The sequence below is a fragment of the Mirounga leonina genome, unplaced genomic scaffold (assembly GCF_011800145.1).
Source record: "Mirounga leonina isolate KUSES-001 unplaced genomic scaffold, KU_Mleo_1.0 Mir_153, whole genome shotgun sequence".
In the NCBI taxonomy this organism is placed as follows: domain Eukaryota; kingdom Metazoa; phylum Chordata; class Mammalia; order Carnivora; family Phocidae; genus Mirounga; species Mirounga leonina.
In genome coordinates, this window is record NW_023270387.1 from 32,042,986 (window position 1) to 32,060,318 (window position 17,333).

The 17,333-nt window shown below is 35.1% G+C and overlaps 1 protein-coding gene across 1 annotated transcript in view; it reads right to left on the reverse strand.

Annotated features, from left to right (window-relative positions):
• CNTN5 (contactin 5) overlaps positions 1 to 17,333 on the reverse strand; it is a 603,313-nt gene that overhangs the window by 478,924 nt on the left and 107,056 nt on the right. The window contains exon 5 of the mRNA XM_035009452.1: positions 4,215 to 4,310. Within this exon, the coding sequence (XP_034865343.1) occupies positions 4,215 to 4,310 (96 nt within the window). The remainder of the gene's footprint in view (positions 1 to 4,214; positions 4,311 to 17,333) is intronic.

Here is a 17,333-nt window from a genome sequence, read left to right on the forward strand (position 1 = left end):
TTATTTATTTATTTATTTATTTATTTATTTATTTATTTATTTATTTAAAGATTTTGTTTATTTACTTGACAGAGAGAGACACAGCGAGAGAGGGAACACAAGCAGGGGGAGAGGGAGAGGGAGAAGCAAACTCCCCGCTAAGCAGAGAGTCCGATGTGGGGCTCGATCCCAGGCCCTGGGATCATGACCTGAGCCGAAGGCAGACACTTAACAACTGAGCCACCCAGACATCCCTAAATCTACTTTTTAAAAAGAGAGAGACAGAGGAAGAGAAAAAGGGACAGAGAGACAGAGAGAGAGAGAGAGACAGAATCAAAGGAGTGGAATTAGATAAAGTATGAGACAAAGATTTTGAAAAGTTTTGTGATGAAAAGGAACAGAAAAATAAGGTAGTAGGTGAAAGATGACATGAGTCAAGAGAGCTTTGCTTTGTTTTGTTTTTAGGTGAAGGAAGAGACAGTATAGTTGCATGCTTTTGGGAATGATCAAGAAGAGACTAAACAATCTCTGGTGAAGATGCAGATCATCTTCACTGAAGCAATTTCTTAAAGTAGACAGAAAAAGGATGAACTACAGTGCACAAGTTAAGGGATTGTCCATAAAAGCACAACAATGCATCTATACTAAAAAAGGAAAGGGGTGTTTGGGTGGCTCAGTGGGTTAAGCATTCAATTCTTAATTTCAGCCCAGGTCATAATCTCAGGGTTGTGAGATGGAGCACCCCCTCCCCCAGTCAGGTATGGAGCCTGCTTAAGATTCTCTCTCTTTCCCTCTGACTCTCCCCCAGTCTCCCACATGTACTCTCTCTCTCTCTCTCTTTAAAAAAGGAGGGGAATTAGAATCTATCAGTACAGATGCTAATGAGTGTTTCATTTGATGATGAAGGCTGTAGAAGTTATTTCCTAATTGCCTTCCTTTCCCCAGTGAAGTAGGATGCATGGTTATCAGCTGAGAGTGGGGATGGCAGAAAAACTGAAGGATGGGAGACATACTAGATTTGACAGAATTACAGTAAGAGAACTAAAGTTATTTTTCTTTTTAAAATTTCTGATCCTCATTAAAGTGTCCTTGAAATTCATAGCTTGGTTTTTAAACTCAGATCAGTCTGCATAATTCTCTCTGGTTCTTTTCTTTTACAGTTGTATTAAATTGAGTAGGTTTGGGCATGCAGTAGGCTGAAAGATGGATCTACATTAGGATTAAGGTTTTGCCAACTGTTGAGTCAGTGTGATGAAGCATAAGAGGGATGAGAAAATTGAAGCTCTATGCAAGAAAATGATAATCATTGAAGGAGAAAAGTGAGAATCAAAGGAGGGGAAGTAGAGTGAGAAGGAGCTAGGATCAGTGATTTGTAGATTTCAATGACACTAAAGGATTCCTAGAATCAGGGTATTGGAAGGAATAAGCAGAAGGTAGTAGATGCTAATAAGAAGTGTGGTAATTGAGAGATTGTAGCTGTTTGTAATAACAGTTCAAGTGGCCATGGATGGTTGTAAAATAAGAGCATCGCAATGGAGAAATAAAAGGAATGAAGAGGACAGGATGTTGTAAGACCTCTGATGAAATTACCAAATATTAAGACTGGAGCAGTATTGAAGAAATTGACAGTGACCCAGGTGGTAAAATCTCAGGAAATGAAGATAATGAGCTGGGAGAGTATAAATGATTGCAACAAGAAAGTGTAGAGTCTAATGGCTTGAAATTTAAAACTGAAGGTTTGTAAGGAGGAAGGGAGAACAGGTAATGAGAAGAAAGGAGGATATCTGTTCAAATCTTACTCTGAATGGTACATACAAATTGGGAGAATAAATAGCCATGACTTTAAAGGGCTGTGGGGAAGCCATATCTTCAGTGTATGTGCAAGTTTCAGTTGGAGCAAGAATATAAAAGGAATGTTCAACAAAGAACCTTAAAGACAGGATTTGACTGATCAGGAGAAAACTACTCATCTGGTAAGTGTTAGACATTGGTCTGGATGCTGAGTTACTCCTGTTATTTTGGGCTATGCATGTATCCCCTAAAACTCTGTGGTGCTAACTCTGATGTTTGAGTGGATCATTTGACATAAAACCCCCAAATGAGTACCTAGTAGAATACAACCTCTCCTACCATATTAAGGTATACAGTCTAATATTTTTTTATTATTTATTAAGTAATCTCTACACCCAGCGTGGGGCTCAAATTCAAGATTCTGAGTTCAAGAGTCACATGTTCCACCAATTGAGCCAGCCAGGTGCCCCAGGTGTATATATTCTTACAACATATATACAATAGCTACCATCTGGCATTACTCTTACTGATGTCAGTCAGATATCACATTTTTATTTATTTCATCAATTATTAATACATATTCTTATATCTCTTGCTTATCACGTATGCAATTCATTATTGCTATTTTTCCCAATTAGAAATCTCTGTAGTTTTCTTTGGCAATTGGATAATTTGTCTTTGTGTAATCTTGCAGTTTTGCTTCCTGTATCATTCTCTCACATTTCCCTTTTCTGCACATGCTCTAACAGCCTTGCGATATAGGTTATGTTTCAAAAAATCTTGCTTTCATGTTAACTCCTTTAAGTCTGATGGTGAACACTTTCATCCTTTATAGAGCAGATTCCTTTGTCCTCCTCCTCTTCCTTCTTCTCTTTTATCTTTAACAATTATTCTTCTAATATTGCTCCTTAAACTAAATCTAATAACCCAACATTAGACATAGCATATATTGATACTATAGGATTCTCTCTTTTTTTTTGTTTTTAAGATTTTATTTATTTATTTGAGAGAGAGAGAATGAGAAAGAGAGAACACATGAGAGGGGATAGGGTCAGAGGATGAAGCAGACTCCCTGCCGAGCAGGGAGCCCGATGCGGGACTCGATCCAGGGTCTCCAGGATCATGACCTGAGCCGAAGGCAGTCGCTTAACCAACTGAGCCACCCAGGCGCCCCGATGCTATAGGATTCTCTTAAACCTACTAAAATTTTTTGTCTTATCCATAGAAAAAAAGCTACAACACATGTTTCCTTGAAAGAATCAGCCTAGAATCACAAGTAGGTAAGATTAAATATGTTTACTGTAAAAGTCCCTAAGCTACTCACAGAAGGAGTAGACTGAATTGACCAATAAGAATTAGGTGGGGGAAACTCAAAAATTGGTTCCTGATAGTAATTGTTATCTGAGTTTCAAAGCAAAATGTTTTTTGAAACTATTTTCTTATTGAAACATAATTTACTTTTCCCTCAATTAAAAAAATTAGAAAGGGGGTCAGATAAAGATGAGAAATTTTAAGAAAATTGATTGAGGTCCTATTGTAATTTATGGTAAGAATTATCCATGGTAGAACAAAGTTGGGCCCCATTACTACACTGATAATTACAACCTAGAAACAAGTGTGATTTTCACACTAAACAAAAAAGAAAAATTGATTGAGATGCCAGGACTGAATTCAGTTTCCTGTTAACCCTAAGGTCTTTGTTATTTCTCCGATAGACATTTGATTCTCTCTCTCTAGTTGATACTGGCCACTCTTAAATTGTATTATAGGAAAACTATACTGAGATACAAAGAGGTATTCATCTCAAATTATAGAACTAAGGAAAAAAAAGAGTATAATTAGCTGGGTTGGCAAAGGGAATATAATTAATCCGAGCACAGTTTACTATTCTGTTCCTCCAAACCCCATGAAGTACTTACCTATTACCATGACTTTTACAAATAAGAGCTCAAGTGGCCAAAAAGTAATATGTAAATTATAGTTTTGTTTGAAACTCAAAAAAATATTTCTTAGCAGTTTTTGTTCCAGTGTCACAAACAACACCATAAACAACCCAGTTTCAAGCTTATCTTCTGAAACAAGATGCACGCTGTTATTCAGCTAACTCAACTCTGACACTCCAAATAATTTTGAAAAGTTTTTACTCTCTCAGCTTATCACATTCCTTGTGCTCCAGGCAATGTATTTCTCACTGGTGGCAGGCAGAGACATAACCACAACAATCAACAGTTAGAATGGCAATAAAACAATCTTATCATAGTGCAGTCTTCTGTCCAGTGGTAGTTAGAGTATATGATCTTTAATTACTAAGCTGGTACTCTGGTACATTTCAAAAAAAACCATGCACATTTCACCTGGAATGTTTCTTAGTCAATACCCTGTCTAAAAGAATGAGCATATAGTAAAAGAGATCAGCAGCAATGTAGAATGGGATCCTACTGTACCTGGAGAATGAGGCGGAGGAGAGCACATCAGAACAACCCCCTGGCCTTCCCTCACCGAGACTGCACTTCTTGTCCGGCCACTAAAATTTCCCAGATCTGTCAATATAACACAGCACTTAGATGCAAGGCAAAAAAAAAAAAAAGCTTAAAGAATTTCTACTTTTATAACTTGTACCTACTTTTCTCTCATTATGCAAAGTTTATTTTTGTTTGTTAGGCAGTGATATCAGGGCCTTAAAAATAAATCTATACCATACTATACCATACAATTTTAAATACCACAATTTTCAGATTATATGCACTACACACTATTTCTACTTATAGTGCATACAAGTTGCCAGTATAGGAAGAAAATAGACAATACATTTATAACACATTAAATAGTCCTTTCATTTCTATATAAAATTTTTACATATTGATTTTTCTAATATTAATAAAACCAAATCATACATAGTGAGAAGAGAAATAGAAGTGGTTAGGGGTGTCTGGTGTCCAACCTGGTGCTTCATTATGTCATGCTAGGAATGGTGTGTAAAACCAAGCATGAATTTTCTAAATTAGAGAGACTTGTGTGCTCTAGCAGAATATAATGGGGATATAAAGTATTCTTTTTCTATAAATGTGAGTGAAAAAGTCATGTTATTTTCATTTTATAGAAGCCTGGAATGGCTTGTACCAATTAATTATACCCATCCATTTTCATTACTCTGGAACTATCGTAGTTATCAAAATACCCAACTATATGTATGAAGAATTACAACATTGATTGGGGTTCAACTCCCTTCTCTTAAATTATGTTGCATCTGCACAATTTGAAAATACTTTTCTAAAAATAAAGTTACCTAAAAAATGAAGTATATTATTTGCATTTCTATTACTGTTTATTAATCTATTCATAGTTCAGTATATATGGCCTTTTCGCCCTTCTTGGGCTAAGTTGATCAAATATATGATTTTTAAAATAGTTTCCTAGGAATGGTAGGATTTCAATATTTATAAAAATAAACAATGTCCCAGAATTCTCAGTCTGTAAAATCATGTTCCCATGGTGAAAAATACTTCTTGAAAATGTTCTGCCTTTCCCGCCATTATTCACCAACTGTAAAAGAGGTTTTTTGAAACTTCTCATTACTTCACATTAAAATAGTATGTTTCACACCAATACAATGTAGACTCTCAAATTTAATGTTTGTTAATCTGACAAATGATGAGAGTAAGCAGTCAAGAAAATATACTGAAATTATATGGAGATAAATCACTAACTTTAATATCCTAAGAGGGATCTTATACTTTTTTTGAGATATATGCAACAATTTACTGATTTACTGAATTTACAATCAAATCTTCTTAAACACATTCAAAATCATGAGGAACTACTAAACCGTGAAGGCATAATGCCAAATAAATAAAAAAGTATTCATTATTGATGAAAGTGTTTATAATTTTACACATAATTCTATGCTTCAGGGAGCCTGAGTGGTTCAGTTGGTTAGGCATCTGCCTTCAGCTCAGGTCATGATCCCAGGGTCCTGGGATCGAGTCCAGCATCAGGCTCCCTGCAGAAGCAGTCTGTTTCTCCCTCTGCCTAAGCTTCTCTCTCTCTCTGTCTCTCATGAATAAATAAATAAAAATAATATATCTGTGCTTCATTGTCAATAGTTAAGCATTTCACAAACTAGACAGATTAGAAAAAATTGTCCTAATTCTTTCTTTCTTTTTTTTTTGATGGTGGTTTGAAAACATAGACACTAACTTCTGGTAAAAATCAAGTTTACTCATTTTCAAATATGTGTGATTCATGGCTTTAAATTTCCTATGCATTGGTTCTTAGGGATAGAAGCTGTCTTTTTCCAATAAAGGATCTTAATATGAAAACAAGCATGGCAAGATTTCTAATTTGACTTCCTTTGACTCTACTCTGGGACACAGGAACCACACAGTGAAGCAGTGATTGCATTAAGGTTGTAATGCCTCTTTAGGCCTGGTTTTACTTTCCTTTTTTCATCCTCACTGTATTTATAAACTCTGGAAGGCTATTTGGATATCAATGTATTATAACTGAATTTCTTAAATGGTTTTTGAAAAATATATATATCTTCCAATACATTTACTACAAGTTTATGTTATGCTTATTCTGACATTTCAAATCAACCTATTATAGTAAACAGAATATTTTAATAAAGAACAGTCCTAAATTAATTTCTATATCTGAGAAACTGAAGTACAGGCATGGCCTAGAAATTAGACATGAAAAAGAATAGAAAATTATAGAATAATTATGACCCAAATTGTGTTTTGAGATCACAATGACCTGAAAGATAGCACTAAGTTGTAATTGCTTTATTAGGTATTAGCTGTTAATACAGGTACAATTCAACATTTCCTCATGGAATTTTCTGTGTCATTATTTCCAGGGAAGCATAGCAGTACAAAGATAAATGGATTTTTTCAATTGTGAATATATTTCTTTCTTTCATAAAACATATAGGGAAATACTAAAAAGGAGACTGAAATTTTATGGAGAGTGTAATTTTCTCATTTAAATCCTTCCTCCTAAGGAAAAAAAAAGTGAAATATTATCTGTAATATAAAAATGGTCCTTGTGTTAGGCAAGATTTTGGTTATCTGTGGCAGAATGATTTATGTGAAAAAAATTCTTGGGTAGAGTGGGGATGGCAATTGGGCAGAACAGTCTTAGTGAAAATACAGCTGGTTATTTTTATCTCATTGTGAATGAAAGCAGTTACTTTCTTTGGAGGTACTTATCAGAGAACTTAGTCTGAGTGCTTATTACATTATTTTAATAGCTTATACATTGTATTTATCAAGGAGATAAAAAAAAACAAGAATATTAGGGGGCGCCTGGGTGGCTCAGTTGTTAAGCGTCTGCCTTCGGCTCAGTCATGATCCCAGGGTCCTGGGATCGAGCCCCACATCGGGCTCCTTGTGCTGCGGGAAGCCTGCTTCTCCCTCTCACACTCCCCCTGCTTGTGTTCCCTCTCTCTCTGTCAAGTAAATGAATAAAATCTTTAAAAACAAAAACATTTATGGATGGAGCTTTGATTATTTTATTGACACATGTAAAAAGTACATGTTGATACGTTCTTTTTTTTTTAAGATTTTATTTGCGAGAGAGAGAATGAGAGAGAGAACATGCGAGGGAGGAGGTTCAGAGGGAGAAGCAGACCCCCTGCTGAGCAGGGAGCCCGATGCGGGACTCGATCCAGGGACTCCAGGATCATGACCTGAGCGGAAGGCAGTCACTTAACCAACTGAGCCACCCAGGCGCCCCAGGTTAAAGTCTTGAACTGAAATAAACCTCTTTCTGAACTTATAAAATAGCACGTGGACAAATAGACAAGTAATGAACTAGAGGAGAATGTTTGTGATCAAGAATCACAGAGCTCTAGGCCTTGTCTTTTCTGTAACTCTTTTTCCAAGTTCAGAAGTTCATGCAGAGTTTGATAGTGGAACTTTAACTAGAGCGGCAGCTTACAGAAATACTGTACCTATTCATCCTCAATGAACCATGCAAAGAAAGAAAAAGGTATATAATAAATAATATGTTTGAGAACCTCACATGACAGAATGTAGATTTAGGATGTGTGATTTGAAGCATATTCAACAAATGTAAGATAAATAATTTCATCCATTTATTTAATAAATATTTCTCCAGTGCAGACCACACACTGAACACAATGTTAGGTACTAGGGTCACAGAAAAGATGCAAAGGAAGGATGTAGATGTATGAACTTATCATATCTACTTGGGCCAACTTTCCACAGACCCAGCTGAGAGGAATCTGTGCCACCAAATAGATGTATGAGCCCAGCTTGTCACAGCCATCCTTATGAGTTACCATGTAGCACTTCATGATATTCTCCTAAATGTGAGCTACACATACACACACGCACATACAATTTGAGTTTCTTCCTTCCTTTCTCTCCTTCCTTCCTCCACCTTCCTTCTTCCCCTTTCTTCCTTGCGTTATTCCACAAAGGATTTGAAACAGCTTAAAATACATTTGTATATAATACAAAAAATCAAATAAGTGGTGTACAGATTCCAGGTGAAGATAAAATGGGTATGGTATGAATCCTGTAGGTTAAGATTAACACTTAAGAATATATGTCATATGCTTTTATAAATTATTAGAAGTTGGCCATTAATTTTACGTTAAACTTAAAGGGCCAAAATAAAGATGGATATATTTCCAGTCTTAGCATTCATGGTTACGGCAAGATAAAAATTTTCCAGTAACTCAGTGTAAGAATAATGTTAATAGATTGTAAGGTCTGTAGAAGGATTTCTCCTGAAAGACTTCATAAAGATCACACTGGGTGGTATAGTGGGTTGAACAAATTTGCAAACAAAATAGGAAGGTTTTTCACCCATTAAGACACCTTAAGTAGGTATAGTGCACGTGCACACATACATACACGTGAAAACATTTCAAAAACCATTGCCTAGACAGGTGAATTATTTGAAAGTGTTAGAGAAAGAAACTACATAAGGGGTTCAGGACACTGATCTTATGATCTTAGGTTAAGTACAATAGATTGGTTAGTTACTGGGGAGAAATGATTTAATCTTATTTTATTTTTCCCTCCCTACCCCTATGTTCATCTGTTTTGTTTCTTAAATTTCACATATGAGTGAAATCATATGATGATTGTCTTTCTCTGAAAGACTTATTTCACTTAGCATAATACCCCCTAGTTCCATCCACGTCATTGCAAATGGCAAGATTTCACTTTTTGATGGCTGAGTAATATTCCATTGTGTATATATACATCACATCTTTATCCATTTCTCTGTCGATGGACATCTGGGCTCTTTCCATAATTTGGCTATTATGGATATTGCTGCTATAAACATTGGGGTGCATGTGCCCCTTTGAATCACTATGTTTGTATTCTTTGGATAAATAGCCAGTAGTGCAATTGCTGGGTCATAGGGTAGGTCTATTTTTATCTTTTTGAAGAACCTCCATACTGTTTTCCAGAGTTGCTGAACCAGTTTGCATTCCCACCAACAATGCAAGAGGGTTCCCCTTTCTCTGCATCCTCACCAACATTTGTTGTTTCCCAACTTGTTTATTTTAGCCATTCTGACTGGTGTGAGGTGGTATCTCATTGTAGTTTTGATTTGTATTTTCCTTATGCCGAGTGATGTTGAGCATTTTTTCATGTGTCTGTTGGCCATTTGTATGTCTTCTTTGGAGAAATATCTGTTCATGTCTTCTGCCCATTTTTTGACTGGATTATTTGTTTTTTGGATGTTGAGTTTTATAAGCTCTTTATAGATCTTGGTTACTAACCCTTTCTCTAATAGGACATTTGCAAATATCTTCTCCCATTCTGTCGGTTGTCTTTTGGTTTTGTCAATTGTGTCTTTTGCTCTGTAAAAGCTTTTTATTTTGGTGAAGTCCCAATAGTTCATTTTTGCTTTTGTTTCCCTTGCTTTGGAGATGTGCCTAGCAAGAAGGTGCTGTGACTGAGGTCAAGAGGTTGCTGCCTATGTTCTCCTAAAGGATTTTGATGGACTCCTGTCTCACACAGAGGTCTTTAATCCATTTTGAGTTTATTTTTGTGCATGGTGTAAGGAAATGGTCCAGTTTCATTCTTCTACATGTGGCTGTCCAATTTTCCCAACACCATTTAACAAGATAAATCTTATACAATTAGGAATAAAGTGTTGAGGTTCATCTGCCTCCTGGGTTATAATTTCCTAGTCTTAAATCTGTTCTGAGTAAGTCACAATGTTTGGTGTATGAGAGTTGTGTGTTTAGAAAAAGGAATGGGAATCAGAGTGTTTATTTTAAATTGCACTTGGTTAGGGACGCCTGGGTGGCTCAGTTGGTTGAATGTCTGACTCCTGATTTTGACTCAGGTCCTGATCTCAGGGTTGTGGGATCAAGCCCTGTGTCAAGCTCCGCACTCGGCCTGGTTGGAATTCTCTCTCTCCCTCTCTCTCCCTCTCTCTCTCAAATAAATAAATAAATCTTTAAAATAAAATAAATTGCACTTGGTTATACATTCATCCTGTAGGTGGTGCTAGTAAGCTTTAGACTGTCCATGCTTCAGGTATTCTCAATTAATTCTCTAACACTAAAGGTTTTGTAAATATAACTTACTATGGTTCTAAACTTCATAAAATTGAGTTTGATTTTATACAAAAACTAAAACAATTGAAAAAGGTAAAACACTTTAGACTAGATGTCAGAGACTTGAATTTTATTAATTATCAACATTAGGGTATCAGATTCTTATGTAAGATTATAACATTGAAGAACTAAGATAGGTACTCTTTCTGCGGGGCCTCATAACTTTAACTTCTGTGATATCTATAAAAATGACTGAAAGATTTTCTAATATTAACTTTGTATTTGTTGCCTCATTTGCAAAGTGATTGCATATTGAAGTCCTCTTTCATCACTTTTGTTTCTTATTGCTATTATTGTTTCTGTTATCATTAGGATTATTCAGATCATTGTCAGATTTTTGTGTCTCATATAAATATCCTGTAATAAAAATTGGCCAGACCTCATTCAGAAACTATCTTTGACATTCTAAAACAATGAAAAAGGGGAAAAGAAATTATAATCACATTACCTACTAGCATACATACATACTCCAACGTGCTAGGCATGTTGGAGATTAAATATTAATTTCTCCATTTTAAAGATTACTAAACATACGTGAAGAGAAAATAAAAGCTTGACTATGGTCACACAGTTAATAAGTAGTGAGTTGGCAAATCAAAATCAATGTGATTGTTTAATAAAATGCATTAGTACAAAAGCAATTCAACATTTGGAAGTTAGGCCAAGTTGATTTTAGGAATTTAGAAATAATCCTCATAAGGATCTCTTATAGAAATCATTTCCTGACAGATGAAAGACATATAGATGAAAATTAGTGAAGAATGGAAAAAGTAATTCTTACATTTATTTTGAGTGAGAATTAAATAAGCATTTTTCAATTCATAGCCATTTGCCTGCATGTAAAAGCTTTCCTAAGACACTACAACAAAAAGGATTCTTAATAATAGTTTTTAAGATAAAAATTTGACTATTGAATGATACCTTGACTGAAACTCATAGAAACATGAAGCTTTGTGGTGTTCTTTTGGTTAAGGGTGAGCTCTTAAGCCTGTGATCAATATGTAAAAACAGAAGGGAACGGCTTATTATCCCCACTTATTGATGAGGACATTGGCATTCACTAAGGTTAAGTAACAGAAATAAAAACTCACAGCCAAGGATTTGAAACTTCAAGATGACAAATTCATTTTTGGAACTAGCATATTTCTAATCTAGAGTTATTCCAATACTCTTAATTTAGAATGTTTCAATTGATGTGATTATTTCTTTAAATATTTACCTATTACACCACATGAAGTAATCTACAATTCTTCAAAATAATTGTTATAAGTCATCAGTGATTGTGACATCATATCACCTTTTAAAAGCATTAATTGTTTAATAAAATTAGTCTTTTTCTTAAAGATTTTATTTATTTATTTGACAGAGAGAGAGGGAGCGAGCAAGAGAGAGCACAAGCAGGGGGAGCAGCAGAGGAAGAAGGACAAGCAGGCTCTGCATTGAGCAGGGAGCCCAATGTGGGGCTTGGTCCCAGAACCCTGGGATCGTGATCTGAGCTGAAGGCAGACCCTTAACTGACTGAGCCACCCAGGTGCCCCTAAAATAAGTCTTTTGAAAGTATCAGTTGAGTTAATTAGAGGTATCTCAAAAATATACTCCCATTTATTACATGAAGATAAGAATTGAATTAAGGTACAGCTAGGTACAGCTAGACATGTGGTGAAGTAAATCTACGAGATAATGACAAGTTACAATGAAACTTTCTTCATTCCCATTTTTCCTTTTTATATTTAATGGGTCAGATGACTAATCTCTTGCTGTGGCTTGTCATTTTCACTTTGCATATTATCAGATATGAATCATCCAGCCAAAGGTTTCACTGATTAAGAGGAAACCAAATTATATCAGTGTATGTTTGCCTTGAAAGAGACAATTTAAACTCCATTATAAGTAAAGCAGTAAATTGTAATTGCTTTTGTAAAAAGATCTATTATCCAGAGTGTGATAAAAATGTTTTTGATCTTAGGTCTTTTCTTTGATATCTTGATGTATGTTACCAAAAGCTACCTCAATTGTGAATAATATATAGTGAAATAATCTCAAATACTAAAGTTGTGTATAAATTTGTTTGACTAATGTGATGATAGTCTATGAACCCTGGCAGAGGTTCTATACATTTGACTTAACTTTCTACACTCTGGGTTAACAATTATATTAATAATTCTTTTTTTTTCCACTTAAGTACTGCTTCTTCCTTTATTATTTTTTTTATTTAAAAAAATTAATCCCAGTGTAATTAACATAGGGTGTTATATTAGTTTGAGGTGTACAATAGAGATATTCAACAATTCTATACATTACTTAAGACTCATCAAGATAAGTGTACTCTTAATTCCCTTCACCCATTTCACCCATTCCCCCCCACTCACCTCCCCTCTTGTATCCATCAGTTTGTTCTCCATAGTTAAGAAATAATTTCTATTTGCTTACGTCTACATTCAAATATTTTTCCCAACTCAGATAAGTCTTAATTTATTAAAAGTCTCAGGAAATTATAAGACTGACATTGGAAAGTAAATAATAATAATAATAATAATAATAATAATAAAAATAGAACATGGATAGAGATTTTGAGTATTATAGACCATTAGAGATGGGGGAAGGTGTCATTTAGTAAAACCAGCAAGTCATTTAGTACATTAATTCCAAAAACTCATACATATTTTGATTGTCTTTCAAGCTTTTGGACCTAACTATTCTCTTCAGCTATTTTACATTTTATAATATTTTATTAGATTAATACTTCCTTACAACCATGACTCCTTACCCCTCTCTCCCTCCTTTTTATTTCCCTAGCACAACTTCAACCTAGGTTAAATTAAACTGTCTACCTATTGTACTCTTGTCAAGGGAACATGAATGGAGAAAAACAATTACAATGATGACTAATTTTGCTCTAAATTCATCCATGAACCTCAGGCAGGCCCTTTGTGCCACCTCTAATCCCAGCACATTTATGGATTCCGTTCTCTCCAACCTCTAGACAATACTTTTACATCTCTCTTTGAAAACAACTTCCTGCCCTTTCCCCTGCTTCTTCCTTCCTACTTCCTGGAGAAAACAGATGTAATAAAAAAAAATCACATATATATTTCTCCTAGGGGCAAACTGCAATGTATGTCTTAGATTCCCCTTTAATGAAGGACTTGTCCCAACTGTTGGGGGTCCTATTGACAGTTTTCAGCTCTTAGCACCTTCAGGGGCTGCCTTTGCTACAGAGAATCAGCTCAACCAAGGTTATATCCCTTCCTTGAGTAGCACACAGCCAACAACTGCTCAATGAATGAATATAATGATCTGATTACCTTGGTCCAACTTCAGACAACCCTAAAAAGTCATTCTAGCTTTAAAGATCCTCCTTGGTGTCAGCTGAGATTACTGTTAAACCTACATCGCAGCTCCTTCTCCTTCTCAAATCTGCTCCTTCCTTCTCCCTTCCAGTGGATGAATTCAAAGGGCACTCCTTAATAACCATCATCTACACTAAATTCCAATCACTGAGCCAGTTTCCGAGAGAAGTCAACCTGTAACACTACCACAGTAGTTATCAACTTACCTATATCTACACTGCCCCTGATTATCTTATCAATAATCAACTGTCTCTGATCTAATCAAAGGCCCACCTCTCCCTTCTGCATCATCAGTAGCATTCAAAATATTGGCATTTCTCCAAAGTTTAAAAGAACAAAAGGAAAAAAAAATATCTCTTTGACCCTTTTTCCCTCCAGGTACCAACCACCCCCCCCCCCCCCCCCCCGTAAAACAAACAAACACTGCCAACAACTCCCATTCTCTCAAAAGTTTCTCAGATCTGGCTGTCTTCCTACCACTGACCAAATGCTACTGTGAAGGAAACGAATGACCTTCACGTTGTTAAATTAATTGATCAATTCCTCAGTTCTCATCTACTTGACCTGTAATCAGTATTGGATAGAATTCTTCACATCCTTCTTCGGAAAATGAGCTTTTTGCTTGAATTTTTCACTGTGTCCTCCTCTTCACTTCCATTAGCTTATTCCTCCTATTTCCAATATCTAAACATTTCAGGGTCTCAGCTTAGTCCTTGGACCCTCTCATTTCTCAGTCCACACCATTCCCAGGGTCATTTTGTATATAACCTCCTATATTTAAAAAACAATGTTTACACTGAAGAATTATCAAATTTATTCCTTCCTGGATACCTCCCTTGAATAGCAACACACACACACACACACACATACACACACACAATTTACTTGACATTTCCATTTGGATGTCTAACAGGCGTCGAAACATAACATATCCTAATGGAACTCCCATTCCCACCTGCCAACCTACCATTGCCATATATATTTCCAATAAGAGTAAGTGATCATTCCATTTTTTTCAGGTTTAAGATAAACTGCAAAAATCATGTTTGATTCCAATATGTCTCTCACATCCCACATACAATTCCTGAGCAAATCCTATTGATACTATTTCATAATATATCCAGAATCCAATAACATCTAACCTTCTTTATAGCTTTCATGGGCATCTCTCACCTTCACTGCTGTGATATCACCCTACTTCTGCTTTTGCTCTCTTTAAGTCTATTCTCAGCACAGCAGCCAGAATTGGTTCTTTTAAAATGAAGTTAGAACATCTGACCTAAATGGCTTTTTATATTACTCAGAGGAAAATTCAAACCACTTACAATGGCACACAGGCCCTAGACTATCTTGATTTTGTTGCCTCTTTGATGTCATCTTCTACTATATTTATCTTCCTTCTCTCCATTATAGCACACTGGCTTCCTTGCTTTTAACCAAACAAAATAGACCAAGTGTTGTCCTGCCTCAAGGCCTTTGCATTTGCTGCTTCCTCCAAGTAGAACATCCCTTACCCTGCACTCCCCAGATATAATCATAGCGGTTACCTAAACCCCCTTTAGGTCTCTATTTTATTTTTTATTTTTTTTAAAGATTTTATTTATTTATTTGAGAGAGAGAGAATGAGAGACAGAGAGCATGAGAGGGAGGAGGGTCAGAGGGAGAAGCAGACTCCCTGCCGAGCAGGGATCCCAATGCGGGACTCGATCCCGGGACTCCAGGATCATGACCTGAGCTGAAGGCAGTTGCTTAACCAACTGAGCCACCCAGGCACCCCTAGGTCTCTATTTTAGTGTCACCTTCATAGAGAGATCTTCAGTGGGCATCTTACCAAAAAGTGCAACCTAATTATCCCTTATACATTCCTTATCTCCCTTCCCTAATTAACTTTTCTCTGTGGTACTTATTCTCCAACAAACTATTGTTTATTTTTCTTATCTATTGTGCCTCCCACACGTAGAATTTAAAGTGTATGAGCACAGGGATTTTTGTTTGCTATGTTCAGTATAATATTCCCAGACTCTTTCCCTAACTGTTCTCTCTGCCTAGGATACTCTCCCTCTTGGGTACTTGGACAGATCTCCCTAACTTTGTGCAGGTCTCTGCTGGAATTTCAGAGGACTTCCTTGATGAGTAGATTGTTTCTTCCCAATTTCTGTTCCCTTTATTCTGGTTCCTTTTCTATCATAACACTTATGATCACCTGACACATTATATAATGGAATTTAAAATTTACTGTCTGTCTTCTCCAACCATTAGAATATAATCTTTAAATAAACACTTTGTCTTACCACTGCTTAAAATAATGCCTAAGGCATTATTCTATGGGTACCTAATAAATAACTGATAAATAAGTACTTGAATCAATAAAACAATTACATATTTATCTTTAGCATATAATTATACTTGATGAATTTTAGTTTTGAAATACCTAAATGTTGAGATATTTTCCAAATGCTATGCTATCATATCTTTTCAAAATTATAATCCTATAAGATCCAAAATTCCCAATAAATACTGAGCATTACAGATAACACTGAAACATATATGCATTATCATGCTATTTCTAGAGCAGAATTTTCACTCAAGATTAAATTACTTTAATAGTAAAAAGGTCATGTGTATACCATTTCAATCCTTAATGGAGATGGAAGGCATAAGATAGACAATTTTTTAAAAAAGAAATTTCTTTTTGTTGGTTGTGTAATAATTACAAAAAACATTAAAGTTTCTATATGAAAGTAATTGTAATTCTTTTTTTATGGCATCTCTATATATTCCCAACAAAATCCCTTATTCACAGCAGTCTACACAACCACACTAAAGATTATGGTAAAAAAAAAAAAAAAAAAGTTCTGAAGAGTAGATATTCAATTTGTTTGAAAATATTTTAAGAGAAACATTGCACTTCCATGGCCTTATTTTAATATAAATTATTTAAGTTACTAACCAGTGGATCTTAAAATTATATTTAAAATATTACTATAAAAATAAGGGCTTTGAAAGCAAAAGACCTATATTTAAATTCATCCATCACTATTTATTAACAGGCACCTTGGGAAAATTATTTTATTTCACTACGCTTTACTTCCTACCCATGATGAGATAATTATTAGACATATCTTAGAAGACTACTGTAAAAAATTTCCTAACATGTAAATATCTTACCCACACAACTGGCCAATAATAAGCAGTTGGTAAATATTATTTCCCTCTAAAAATTTCAGAAAGCTGTATCTTACCAACTTCTAATTATGAACCTAAATAATTTTTATTTTTTTCTAAATACTTTGAACTTATAGAATTAAATATTCTCAAATTGTAATATTTGGGGACTATCTACAAAGTTATTCAAGTAAATAGGAGATAGAACACTCATTAAGTAAAAGAGATTGTCAAAGAGAGCCTTTACAAGCACAGTGGCAAACTTATCCTTTTTGTTTGCATTAAATACAAGATAATTTTTAACCTATTTATAGTTTAACCTTTTAAAAATGTAGTAACATGTTGAATCCATGACTACATTGCCCTTCCTCCAAACATTTTTCTTTTTTTCTTATACATTCCTTATCTCCCTTCCCTAATTAACGTTTCTCTGTGGT